At 45.6% G+C, this 14,747-nt stretch overlaps 1 protein-coding gene across 6 annotated transcripts in view; it reads left to right on the top strand.

The window, feature by feature from the left end:
• LOC137427262 (DNA endonuclease RBBP8) overlaps nucleotides 1–8,379 on the top strand; it is a 54,755-nt gene extending 46,376 nt beyond the window's left edge. For 3 of the 6 annotated variants that reach the window (XM_078778491.1, XM_078778488.1, XM_078778492.1), the window contains exons 9-13: nucleotides 105–253; nucleotides 482–900; nucleotides 5,905–6,383; nucleotides 7,544–7,685; nucleotides 7,784–8,379. In XM_078778491.1, the coding sequence (XP_078634617.1) occupies nucleotides 105–253; nucleotides 482–900; nucleotides 5,905–6,383; nucleotides 7,544–7,685; nucleotides 7,784–7,869 (1,275 nt within the window). In that variant the 3' untranslated portion in view covers nucleotides 7,870–8,379. Of the gene's footprint in view, nucleotides 1–104; nucleotides 257–481; nucleotides 901–5,904; nucleotides 6,384–7,543; nucleotides 7,686–7,783 lie in introns of all 6 variants that reach the window. The other 3 variants (XM_078778489.1, XM_068116631.2, XM_078778490.1) reach the window with 2 other exon arrangements.
• Nucleotides 8,380–14,747: the final 6,368 nt, after the last annotated feature.

Genomic DNA, 14,747 nt, shown 5'->3' with positions numbered 1-14,747 from the left:
ATCTCTACCTTCTACTTTTCCCCTCTACCCCCCATAACGGCCTTGCTGCTTTGGCAGCTCTACCTTTAGAATTCAGATGAATAATTTGATTGTTGTTGTTGCAGCAGGATGACGTTGCACCTATCGATCCCTTGATGCGGAAAGCTGGAAGATATTCCCTCGTCGCGGAAGAATGCAGTAATATTCTCCGGACCGAATCTCAGCCTCCGCCATTTGTGAACACCCAGGAGGATGTGGCGTCCGGAAATGAAACGTGGTGATCACGGGCCAAGTCGGGTCAATTACCTTGTGTGGCTTTTCTTTTCGTCACGTGCACAAACTTGTTGGCAAATCAATGATTGTGTCTGAAATCAGGCCGGCCGGTGGCTTGTAGCATGTGAAGTTCTTTACATTTACATCAGAGAAATAGAAATAGCAAACTGGACAAAAAAAACCCTAAAAATTCCAACCTTGATTCCTGTAACGCCATCTCTATCTGCAGGTGTGTTCTGGAGCGAAATGAGAAAGATACCATCCATTCCTGTCCATCTCAGTACGTTGAAGAGGCGTCCTCGGAGTCTGCTGTCGCACCTTGTCGAAGAGATGCTGAGAAAGCGCAGTCCACCAAGTCTCCATCCCTGATTCCACAAATGTCCGTGAACCACACGCGTGAACGTCCTCTGACTTCCACACAACATGGGGAGTTTAATCGCGTCTGGCCTAACCTGAGGTCCACTCGCTGCTCACCTTCCCCTGCACTGCCCATCCGTCCGGAGTGTCCAAGGTTTGGTCACGGAAAGCGGAGAGTCCAGAAGGTTACGCGTCCATCGAAAGAGATTGCGGAATCGTGCGATACAGATTGCACGATCATCTATGATGATGCGATGCCAAGAGATTTCTGTTTACCTGCCATGCATCAAGGTAAAAGTTTTTTTTGTTTTTTTTTAACCTGTATTTTTTAACCCCCCAATGGGATGTCGGCCCATTTGGAGGCTTGTTTTTTGTGTACTGTCTGTCTGTCTGTGCACAGACGGTCTGTGCATCCGTCTGTTTGTCCACGCCGCTACTTGAAAATGACGTGTTTTTCATATTTGGCAGGTGTATGCAACAAATAGGTGAAGCACTTCAAATGATTTTGGGCTCAGAGTCCATGTTTCTTTTTGTTTGTTTGTCGTGTTATAACTTGAGAATGGATTAACGGATTTCGATAATTCCGACTCCGGTGGATTCGGGGAACGCCCAGGAAGATTTGTGATGCAAACAAATTATTTTCAAATTGTTTTATGCGTGCATGGGCACACCTGTTGAAACTGCAAACGCCAACCGGACGGGGGGATCTCCCAGGAATCCTTTTAGCGCACCTGTACCTCAGTCCGGTGAGATTATCCGATCAAGCAGTGTCTGTAGGTAAGTCAGTGGATGAATGGGTGAGTGAGTCTGTAAACACTTCAGTCGTTGTCGCTTCAACTAAACACGATTTCGATGAAACTAAGCCACAAGCTTCACATCTGATGTCCAGCGAAGGTGTATTTACCGCATCAAATTCTGCGCTCATTAAGGGGGTCTACGGGGTGGGGGAAGGGTTGACCTCCTTCCACCCCCAACCGCCCCAAAAAATGTTTAGGTATCTGTTGTCTTCTCCAAAACTACACACAATTTGGCCAAAACTTTACGACAACCTGTATCACCTGTGATGTACCAAAGTCTGGTCACGGTTTGATGAGGATACCTGAGGGTTTGTTTTTTGGCATGGCCGGTGTCTAAAACATACACCAAACGGTCTGATCAAACGAAAGATATATGGGGGGGAGGGGAGGGAGGTAGAAATAATTTATATTTTGATCTTCCTTTTCATGTGTTGTGTATTATTCACAATTCAGCATCGAAAAAGACTGTGATGACTATCCCAACAACAATCCCCCCCCCCCACACACTTCGCTCCAAGTATATAACTGGGCCAGTAACTATACACCGTCTAATTTAATTTTTCCCATGAACAAAATGTTGTTTTTTGCAATTGCACAAACATTGATCCTGTCAGCGAAGCTACGGGTCTTGTATTCCAGTAATAATTAACTATGGGAGAGAATCCAAATATGCTTTTAGGATCCATTATTAATTTATATACAATTTACCGTCTCCTCGACAAACGCACAACCTTGGATTCTTTATTTATTTATAAACACTTTACCGTCTCCTCTACAAACGCACAACCTTGGATTCTTTATTTATTTATATACAATTTACCGTCTCCACTACAAACGCACAACCTTGGATTATTTATTTATATACACTTTACCATCTCCACTACTAACGCACAACCTTGGATTATTTATTTATTTATATACACTTTACCATCTCCACTACAAACGCACAACCTTAGATTATTTATTTATTTATAAACACTTTACCGTCTCCACGACAAACGCACAACCTTGGATTATTTATTTATTTATATACAATTTACCGTCTCCACTACAAACGCACAACCTTGCATTATTTATTTATATACACTTTACCATCTCCACTACTAACGCACAACCTTGGATTATTTATTTATTTATAAACACTTTACCGTCTCCACGACAAACGCACAACCTTGGATTATTTATTTATTTATATACAATTTACCGTCTCCACTACAAACGCACAACCTTGCATTATTTATTTATATACACTTTACCATCTCCACTACTAACGCACAACCTTGGATTATTTATTTATTTATAAACACTTTACCGTCTCCACTACGAACGCACAACCTTGGATTATTTATTTATTTATATACAATTTACCGTCTCCACTACAAACGCACAACCTTGCATTATTTATTTATATACACTTTACCATCTCCACTACTAACGCACAACCTTGGATTATTTATTTATTTATAAACACTTTACCGTCTCCACTACGAACGCACAACCTTGGATTATTTATTTATATACACTTTACCATCTCCACTACGAACGCACAACCTTGGATTATTTATTTATTTATAAACAATTTACCGTCTCCACTACGAACGCACAACCCTGGATTATTTATTTATATACACTTTACCATCTCCACTACGAACGCACAACCTTGGATTATTTATTTATTTACATACACTTTACCGTCTCCACTACTAACGCACAACCTTGGATTATTTATTTATTTATAAACACTTTACCGTCTCCACTACTAACGCACAACCTTGGATTATTTATTTATTTATATACACTTTACCATCTCCACTACGAACGCACAACCTTGGATTATTTATTTATTTACATACACTTTACCATCTCCACTACCAACGCACAATCTTGGAGTATTTATTTATTTATATACACTTTACCATCTCCACTACCAACGCACAATCTTGGATTATTTATTTATTTATATACACTTTACCATCTCCACTACCAACGCACAATCTTGGAGTATTTATTTATTTATATACACTTTACCATCTCCACTACCAGCCACACAATCTTGGATTATTTATTTATTTATATACACTTTACCATCTCCACTGCCAGCCACACAATCTTGAATTATTTATTTATTTATATACACTTTGACATCTCCACTACCAACGCACAATCTTGGATTATTTATTTATATGCACTTTACCATCTCCACTACCAATGCACAATATTGGATTATTTATTTATTTATATGCACTTTACCATCTCCACTACCAACGCACAATCTTGGAGTATTTATTTATTTATATACACTTTACCATCTCCACTACCAGACGCACAATCTTGGATTATTTATTTATTTATATACACTTTACCATCTCCACTACCAGACGCACAATCTTGGATTATTTATTTATTTATATACACTTCACCATCTCCATTACTAACGCATAACCTTGGAGTATTTATTTATTTATATACACTTTCCCATCTCCACTATCAACGCACAATCTTGGATTATTTATTTATTTATATACACTTTGACATCTCCACTACCAACGCACAATCTTGGAGTATTTATTTATTTATATACACTTTACCATCTCCACTACCAACGCACAATCTTGGAGTATTTATTTATTTATATACACTTTACCATCTCCACTACCAACGCACAATCTTGGATTATTTATTTATAAACACTTTACCATCTCCATTACTAACGCACAATCTTGGATTATTTATTTATTTATATACACTTTACCATCTCCACTACCAACGCACAATCTTGGAGTATTTATTTATTTATATACACTTTACCATCTCCACTACCAGCCACACAATCTTGGAGTATTTATTTATTTATATACACTTTACCATCTCCATTACTAACGCACAATCTTGGATTATTTATTTATTTATAAACACTTTACCATCTCCATTACTAACGCACAATCTTGGATTATTTATTTATTTATATACACTTTACCATCTCCATTACTAACGCACAATCTTGGATTATTTATTTATTTATATACACTTTACCATCTCCACTACCAGCCACACAATCTTGGAGTATTTATTTATATACACTTTACCATCTCCATTACTAACGCACAATCTTGGATTATTTATTTATTTATATACACTTTACCATCTCCACTACCAGCCACACAATCTTGGAGTATTTATTTATATACACTTTACCATCTCCACTACCAACGCACAATCTTGGATTATTTATTTATAAACACTTTACCATCTCCACTACCAACGCACAATCTTGGATTATTTATTTATAAATGTATTTCTACTTTTAATAATAATAATAATTCATTTATTTTGTATAGCGCTTTTCCAGAAGCCCAAAGGCGCTTTGACAGAGTGGAAAACATAATGCATAACAATAGATGAAAACAACAATTGCTAAAAGACAATCAATAGGGAAATATTTAAAGCAAAAGGAGGGAGAAGGAGAAGAGATAGTCAGGGGTTAAATGCTGTGGGTTGAATGTTGAATGCAGTGTTGAACAGGTGGATCTTTAGTGATGTTTTGAATGTGGTGAGTGAGGAGGAGTCTCTGATGGTGTGAGGTAGTGAGTTCCAGAGGGTGGGAGCAGCGATGGAGAAGGCCCTGTCCCCCCAGGATCTGAATTTGGTCCGGATGGAGGGGGTCAGGAGGTTGCTACCAGCAGAGCGGAGGTTGCGGGTGGGAGTGTGTCTGGAGAGGAGGTCAGCCAGGTAGGATGGGGCCAGGTTATGGAGGGCTTTGTATGTCAAGAGGAGGATTTTGTACTGGATTCTCTGGGGGATGGGGAGCCAGTGAAGCTTGTAAAGGACGGGGGTGATGTGGTCACGGGTCCGGGTCACGGGTACTTTTCCCTTTCTGTATATATTTATATACCTACAAACCCTGGTGTTGGGCTAGCGGCTAGGGTGCCGGCTTAGGATCCTGGGATCCTGGGTTCGAATCCCGGTCGATCGCTGAATTAACGCCAGGGGGGTTGCCTCAGCCTGTCATCCTTCCGAGGTCGGCAAATTGAGTACCAGTTCACTGGTAATTCCCTGCTTGTCGTAAAAGGCGGCAAAAAGGGTTGGCGACAGGAAGGGCATCCGGCCGTAAAACATTGCTTCAAAAAGGGGACCGTAAAACAACAACAACCACGGTTCCCGAAAAAAGGCCAACCCCCGCTTTGCGGGGAAAAATGGCCTCTAAAGGTGTTTTTTTTTTTTTAATACCCCTTACCTTTCAACATTGGTGTTTGTTTGTTTGTGCATATGTATTTTATATACATTTATCATTCTAATCCCCACAAACCACTTTTCAGGTGTGGTTGAGGGCTTTCCTCAATGAGGACTTGCATCCTTGTTTTTGATGTTCTCTATTTACCCTCTTGTGGTGTATTTACAAAGTAATAACATAATGTTGTAGTCCTAAAATGTTATTACAATTGACTTATCTGCCAAACCTGCTCCACAAAGCCTGTTTTGTATTTTTCTCGTCCTCCAGCGCCAGCGGTCCGACCTTGCTGTCAGGACTCCATTTCGGTGCTTTTTGATCGCACGACCAGTGGTGACTATTTGTCCTACCTTGCTGAACCAGGCCTGCCCTCAAGAACCGATCATCCGAGAGCCGGAGGCCACGCTGAACTCGCCGAGCCACTCGTCGATGGAACGACCGACGAGAGGTCGGAGGACGGGGACGACAGGAACTTCCGAGAGAGTGAGATCTGTCTGAGGGATGAAGACGAGGCTCGGCTGGGCTCGGACAAGGAAAGGCCTTGTGGTGGTAACGGAAAGGATGTTGGCGATGAAGAGGGGGCACCTGGGCAGAAAAATGGAGACACGGGGGCGGAGGGGTTGAAAGGAGAAATTGTTGAGGATGAGATTCCTGCGAAAACGAAAGGAGAATACGCTTACGTGGACGTTGTCCGCAAGAAGGACGAAAGGTTGAAGCTTCCGGGTCACTCTTGTAAGGAATGCGACACCGTAAGTTCGGATTTGTTCTCTTTTTGCCGCAAGTTCTGATGTATGCAGACTATCCAGTGTGGTAATCTTGTACTACTGTATGCAGACTGTATCCAGTGTGGTAATCTTGTACTACTGTATGCAGACTGTATCCAGTGTGGTATACCTGAGGTCCTCCGTCTAGAATAGATCCACAATGGAGTTGGGCAACCACAACTTGTCATTGTGGCTGTTGTTCCTGTATGACGTCATGCATCTCGGAGCATTCCATGCAGATGAAAGGCTGACTGATTGGATTTAGATGGATGGTGGATTTAGATGGATGGTGGATTTAGATGGATGGTGGATTTAGATGGATGGTGGATTTAGATGGATGATGGATTTGGGTGGATTTGGATGGATGGTGGATCTGGATGGATGGTAGATCTGGATGGATGGTGGATCTGGATGGATGGTGGATTTCGATGGATGGTGGATTTCGATGGATGGTGGATTTCGATGGATGGTGGATTTCGATGGATGGTGGAATTCGATGGATGGTGGAATTCGATGGATGGTGGAATTCGATGGGTGGTGGAATTCGATGGATGCTGGATTTCGATGGATGCTGGATTTCGATGGATGCTGGATTTCGATGGATGCTGGATTTCGATGGATGCTGGATTTCGATGGATGCTGGATTTCGATGGATGCTGGATTTCGATGGATGGTGGATTTCGATGGATGGTGGATTTCGATGGATGGTGGATTTCGATGGATGGTGGAATTCGATGGATGGTGGAATTCGATGGATGGCGGATTTCGATGGATGGCGGATTTCGATGGATGGCGGATTTCGATGGATGGCGGATTTCGATGGATGGCGGATTTCGATGGATGGCGGATTTGGATGGATGGTGGATTTGGATGGATGGTGGATTTGGATGGATGGTGGATTTGGATAGATGGTGGATTTGGATGGATGGTGGATTGAGGTGGATGGTAAAGCTCCGCACATCTCGAGGAACAGGCCATTGTGTGTTGGTGCCCCTGACGAATTCCTCGCTTGGCATTAGCTGCGCCGTTGGCATGGCCGGGACGAGGCGGGCGCCCTGGGATGCTGCTGTGCACAGGTGTGATGGCCCAAATGGCCTTGCCTCTTACCTTGTGATGTAAAACCGTGCGTATCTCCCCGTGCACAGTACTATGCGCACCTGCCACCCGAAGAGCGTGCCAAGAAACTCCAGGAGTGCTCCCGGCACAGAGCGCGTTACGCCGCGCCCTCGACCCCGGAGAATTTCTGGGAGATCGGATTTCCGTCAACGCAGACGTGTCGTGACCGTGGTGAGCACAGTCGTTCCGAACGGGAGCTCAAATACCTGGTGTGTCGTTGGACACGTTGAACTATCCGATGTGCCATCCCTGTCCCTTGTCCCTAACAGGGTACCTTCGTGAGGAGCACACACCTGTACACAGGCTTCGCCGGAAACGACCTTACAAGGGCAACTTCTGCCTTTCCAAGAAGTGACTGTGGCACCTGTGCATGGAATACTGCAGTTTTTTGTTTTTCAGGTTGGCATCTTTTGTGCAGGTCAGGATGTGAATGGTCACCTGTGCAGTTTGGGTTCGTGCCACATCTTGTTTACCTCTCACCACGTGTTATATTAAAAACAAAAGCAAATTATCCAGCCAGGTACAGCACTTTGGCGCAATGCACTGAGAAATACCTGGATTTGTTTCGGAGTGGCCTACCTCATCTACCTCATCGTCTGAGCATTCGTCAAACGCCTCGGAGGAATCGATCCTTGTCCCTCAAATTCGTGTGCACACGTCAATCTGTGCCGTCGACATAACGTCTGCTTTACCTGTAAATATCCATAACATAAATTGGATGAACAAAAACTGTGTGTCGTGTAGCCTGCCGTGTCGTGTAACCTGCCGCGTCGTGTAACCTGCCGTGTTATGTCGTGTGTCGGTCAACAAATCTGTTTATATTTATATTTTATATTCACAAATAAAGATTTGATTCAGAAGCTCATTTGGTGAAAGGTTTGGTTTCTTTAAATCAAATTGATATTCAGCTGGTTAATGTTACATGTAAAATTAACTGAACCCTGGCCTGACAAACATCGCACACCTGGACATTCACACGCAAGTCCGTAGCTCCCTGTGCTGACGCGGACTCTCTAACCATCGCCACGTGTGGAAGCAGACTCTCTAACCATCACCATGTGGGGAAGCGGACTCTAACCATCGCCACGTGTGGAAGCAGACTCTCTAACCATCGCCATGAGTGGAAGCAGACTCTCTAACCATCGCCACGAGTGGAAGCAGACTCTCTAACCATCGCCACGTGTGGAAGCAGACTCTCTAACCATCGCCACGTGTGGAAGCAGACTCTCTAACCATCACCATGTGGGGAAGCGGACTCTAACCATTGCCACGTGTGGAAGCAGACTCTCTAACCATCACCATGTGGGGAAGCGGACTCTCTAACCATCGCCACGTGTGGAAGCAGACTCTCTAACCATCACCATGTGGGGAAGCGGACTCTCTAACCATCGCCATGAGTGGAAGCAGACTCTCTAACCATCGCCACGAGTGGAAGCGGACTCTAACCATTGCCACGTGTGGAAGCGGACTCTAACCATTGCCACGTGTGGAAGCAGACTCTCTAACCATCACCATGTGGGGAAGCGGACTCTCTAACCATCGCCACGTGTGGAAGCAGACTATCTAACCATCGCCATGAGTGGAAGCAGACTCTCTAACCATCGCCACGTGTGGAAGCGGACTCTCTAACCATCTCCACGAGTGGAAGCAGACTCTAACCATCGCCACGTGTGGAAGCGGACTCTAACCATCGCCACATGTGGAAGCGGACTCTCTAACCATCGTCACGTGTGGAAGCGGACTCTCTAACCATCGCCACGTGTGGAAGCAGACTCTCTAACCATCGCCATGAGTGGAAGCAGACTCTCTAACCATCGCCACGTGTGGAAGCAGACTCTCTAACCATCACCACGTGTGGAAGCAGACTCTCTAACCATCGCCGTGTGTGGAAGCGGTCTCTCTCACTATCGCCACATGTGGAAGTGGACTCTCCAACCATCACCATGAGTGGAAGCGGACTCTAACCATCGCCACGTGTGGAAGCGGACTCTCTCACCATCGCCACGTGTGGAAGCAGACTCTCGAACCATCGTCACGTGTGGAAGCGGACTCTCTAACCATCGCCACGTGTGGAAGCAGACTCTCTAACCATCACCATCTGGGGATGCGGACTCTCTAACCATCCCCACGTGTGGAAGCAGACTCTCTAACCATCGCCACGAGTGGAAGCAGACTCTCTAACCATCGCCACGTGTGGAAGCAGACTCTCTAACCATCGCCACGTGTGGAAGCAGACTCTCTAACCATCGCCACGTGTGGAAGCAGACCCTCTAACCATCGCCACGTGTGGAAGCAGACTCTCTAACCATCGCCATGTGGGGAAGCAGACTCTCTAACCATCGCCATGTGGGGAAGCAGACTCTCTAACCATCGCCGCGTGTGGAAGCGGTCTCTCTCACCATCGCCACATGTGGAAGCGGACTCTCCAACCATCGCCACGTGTGGAAGCGGTCTCTCTAACCATCGCCACGTGTGGAAGCAGACTCTCGAACCATCGTCACGTGTGGAAGCGGACTCTCCAACCATCGCCACGTGTGGAAGCAGACTCTCTAACCATCACCATGTGGGGATGCGGACTCTCTAACCATCACCACGTGTGGAAGCAGACTCTAACCATCGCCACGAGTGGAAGCAGACTGTCTAACCATCGCCACGTGTGGAAGCAGACTCTCTAACCATCGCCACATGTGGAAGCAGACTCTCCAAACATCACCACGAGTGGAAGTGGACTCTCTAACCATCGCCACGTGTGGAAGCAGACTCTCTAACCATCGCCACGTGTGGAAGCAGACTCTCTAACCATCGCCACATGTGGAAGCAGACTCTCTAACCATCGCCACGAGTGGAAGCGGACTCTCTAACCATCGCCACCGAATCTGGTTCTTCTAGATCTTGGTTCAATTCCCGACTGAAGTTGATTCAAACAAAACTAATGCTCATGCTCACGTGGTTCTTGCATGGGAAGTTGTTTTCTTTCTCAGCGATGCAAATTCAAACCTGTTTGTAAACATTTCATACACATTTCATTTTTAGCTCTTACACGAGTCTTGACTTATTGTACAAAAAAAAAATTCAAGTTTGTTTGTACAACTGCTTTCTCTCATGCACAGATTTATCCCATCTCTTCTTCAGTTGTCTTACCCTTCCTCCCCTCCATGGTACACTGAGTCTTGTGGTGAGGCAGTTGCCTTGAAACAACTTGCCTTTGCCTCTTGGAAGGCAAATCCAACTGAAGGCAATCTCAGTTCCTTCCACCAAGCTCGGAGCAAGTGTGTGGCTACCCTGAGGAGTGCCAGGAAGCACTATCTCTCCACACTCAAGATTGAACTCTCAAACCTGTCTCCTTCCTCCAAATCCTGGTGGCGTCTGGTCAAATCCGTTTCTGGTGTTTGTTTCCCCTCCATCCCCTCCCTTACCTCAAATGGCCACACAGTTGACACCGCACGTGACAAAGCCGAATGCCTCAACTCTGTGTGTGCCTCTAAATCTTGTGTTCCAAACCCATCTCTCTCTGTTCCCACCTTTCCCAGTCAAACCCAACTACTCCTGGACTCTGTGTCCTTCTCTCCTGACAAGGTGGAGAAGTTTCTGTCAAACCTCGCCTCTGACTCTGCAACTGGACCAGACGGCATCAGCCCACGGGTCCTAAAATCCTGCTCTGCCACTCATTCACACCCTCTCTCTGTTCTCTCCACCCTCTCTTTTGCTCAAGATCATCTGCCAGCATCTTGGAAATCAGCCAACATCACCGCTTTACACAAAAAAGGTGCGAAAACAGATCCTTGAAACTACAGACCAATCAGCCTGCTCCCAATTATCAGCAAAGTCATGGAATCCATCATTGCTTCGGATATCAAATCCTTCCTTTCCTCCAATGGCTTGATCTCTGATCATCAATTTGGATTCAGACCTGGTCATTCTACTCTGGACATGTTGCTTCTGCTGTCTCAACAATGGATGGAGGTCCTCAATGCCAAACAGGAAATCAGAGCTGTCTCACTTGACATATCACGTGCCTTCGATACGGTCTGGCACCCAGCTCTGCTCACCAAACGCTCCTCCTATGGTATCCATGGAAATCTCCACGCATGGCTGGCGGACTTCCTCTCTAGTCGTAGTCAACGTGTGGCCCTGAATGGATTTCTCTCATCTCCTCTTCCTGTTCAGGCTGGAGTTCCCCAAGGCAGTGTTCTGGGCCCTGTGCTTTTTCTGGTCTTCATCAATGATCTCTCCGACTCTCTGGAAAATCCTCTCTATCTCTTTGCTGATGACTCTACTCTCTGTCGCTCCATTCTTCATCCCTCAGATCGGCAGTCTGCAGCCTCCTCACTCTCTAAAGACCTGGACAAAATCACAGACTGGGCAAACAAGTGGAACATGTCTTTCAATCCTGACAAATCTCACACTCTTACGATGTCTCTCCGAAAAGACCAACTGGACAACCCTCCCATCCACTTTCTCAACAATCCTCTCCAAGAAGTTCTGTCGCTCAAGCTTTTGGGTCTCACTATCTGCCATGATCTTTCTTGGGAAAACCACATTTCTAAGCTGGCCTCCGAAGCCAGTCGCCGACTGGGCATCCTCCGTCGTGCGAAGTCCTTCCTTGGCACACCTGAGCTCCTCACCACATACAAGGCTTTCATCCGCAGCTCAATGGAATACTGCTCTCCCCTCTGGGCTGGTGCTCCTGCCTCACACCTAGCTCGGCTTCACGCTGTTGAAACCAAAGCTTTCAGAATCATTGGAATCTCCCGCGATGAAGCCGATTGTGAGGGCCTTTCACTCACTCACCGCAGGCAGGTAGGTGGTCTTTCCGTCAGCTACCGCCTCCTCTCCGGCCTTGTCCCCCCAGCTCTCTCTGGGCTCTGTCCCCCAAATATTCCTACATATCGCACAAGATCTGCCAGCAACCCACTTCTGGTTAAACTGCCAAAATCTAGGCTCTGCTCACCTTCACTCTTTCATTCCTCTTTTCTCCCGCCTCTGGAACAAACTCCCCCACTCTCTTCAATCCCACTCCTCCCTCCAGATGTTTAAAACAGCTGTTCACCACCATCTCTTATCTTCCCCCATCCAAAACCTTGATCTTTTCTACCCCCGCTAATTCACCCCAGATACACTTTTTTGAAATTCCAACTTCTTTCCTGGAAGTCCTAGCAGTGTCCATATGTTTTATACCTCTCCCACCTCCCCCCCAAGCCCTCTCCCTCCCACAGTTCTCTTGATGTCCCTGCTCTCAAATGTTTTGTTTGCGTCCTTCCCCCTCTCCCCATCTTGTCTTCCGCTCCCCTTATTTTGTGTTTTATGTGTCGGTTTGACTTTTTGTGTGATTAATGTTCGCTCTTTCACGAGCCTTGATCTTGTATACAAAACAAAAAAAAAACGTTGGTGATTCTTGTAAGTTTCCCTGATTTGCAGACATAAAACAAAGGCTCATGGTTCTCCTTTTCCACTTGGAATGCAAGTTTTCCATTTTATTTTCCACATTTTAAGAGTTCTGCACATTAAGGAAAGCACAGCATGGTAGGTAGAAAGTACTGTTACGACTACTTTAACAACCACAATGATTCACCTCCATGTTCTTGTAAGTTTGGCCAGGGAAAGATTTGGCCGAAGTCTTTCACGAACCGGCTGGCCATGCCTGACGCTCGACTAAAGTAGTTTGGGCAGGAATTTGTTCAAGGTGCTGGCGATAACTTGCAACCTTCGTGAAGATCTTTATGGTCCACCAACGAATGCCGACAGATGCGAGGACCTCTAACGTCCATCCACGGCCCGCACATTGATGAATTGCCAGGCCTGTGAAACACCAGGATGGCAGTTTATAGGTGGGTCAGGAATCAAACCCAGGCTAGAGAGCGTGTAGGTGTCCGTGCCCACCTGCAGAGTCTCGGCTGTCTTTCGAGCGCAATATAAACATCAACATTTTGGTGAATCGTCAATGTGGAGACCGATTTTAAATCCGATACACTTGTTGCAAAAGCACACCTGGGAAGCAATTATGGAGGGAAACAAGCAAGATGGTGTACATACAGCTCAAACTGTACACTGATATACATGTACAGTACAGGTATTGTACAAACCACACTTAGTGCAGTAGATTATATAGATTGTCATGAAACCACATTTAAAATAACCTTGACAAAAATATTGAAAGGTTCAATTCAACCCTCTAGACTCGAATCATAGACTTTGGAATTCGGTTCTGCTTGTTTCCCTCCACCTTGCGCTTCTCTTTCCCAGGTAGACTATGGAATCATGAGGGAAGCAGCGCTTTAAAATTGCAGCGTCGTTTGAAAAGAGATGCGTTCAGTGGCAACGATGGATTCTGGGACAAGATCCTCTACCCGAAACACCTTCGGTCTAACGTCGAGCCTGGCCAACCTGTTTGGGAGAGCCGTGGGACATATTCCTGCACCTTCAGTCGAGTGCTCTGCGTCAGAGTGGAGACCTGGCGAGGTTTGGTTCTAGTTTAGAAACGTTTCTCGACCCACACTGGTGCCTTGCTCTACCTGTGAAACACCGGGATTGACGGTTTATAGCACGGTCAGGATTCAAACCCAGGTAATCTCATGATTATCGTGTGGCCATTGGCAACTGAAGGGTGGGCCATGATGTTTGTTTCTTCCCCTCCACTGCCAAACTCTGGAATTCTTTACCTTCCCATGTTTTTCCAAACGCTTATGATCTTCCCCTTTTCAAAAAGCAGATTTTCTGCTTTCTCAAAAACTTAGATTATTCTTTGTTTCTTCACTTTTCTATCCATGCAGCTCTTTTCTTTTTAAGGCCTGGCCTCGATGAGGCCTCTATAGTCCGTGACAGGAGCCTTCAACATAAAAAGACACCTTAGAGGTGAGTGTGTGTACCTCTAGGCCATCCAGACAGCTTGGCTTACCATTACCACAACCTAATGGTCATGATTTCTTCAACTTCCTGAAGGCAGCTTGTTGGTCCACTTCCGGTTTCACCGGATGGGATGATGGGTTTGCTCTCTGTCTGTCCGTCCGTCCCTCTTATCGTTTTTCATATTTTTTCCCATACCCCTGAACATATTGTCCAGTCAGCCCAGTGGTTAACGCCGCTAGATGACGAATAGCCCTAACGGTCCTCAAGTCCGAGGCGCGTAGTCGAAACTGGCTGTTGGTCCGTCGCACGCGAGTGAGGGAACCAAAGCGCTTACCTCAGATGGGAGCCACACAGGTTTATTCTCGAACACACACAGAACAAATAAAC

This window comes from Myxine glutinosa, chromosome 5 (assembly GCF_964187855.1).
Source record: "Myxine glutinosa chromosome 5, kmMyxGlut1.1, whole genome shotgun sequence".
In the NCBI taxonomy this organism is placed as follows: domain Eukaryota; kingdom Metazoa; phylum Chordata; class Myxini; order Myxiniformes; family Myxinidae; genus Myxine; species Myxine glutinosa.
Note: the sequence above shows the minus strand (reverse complement) of the source record. Positions and strands in the feature narration are given on the sequence as shown.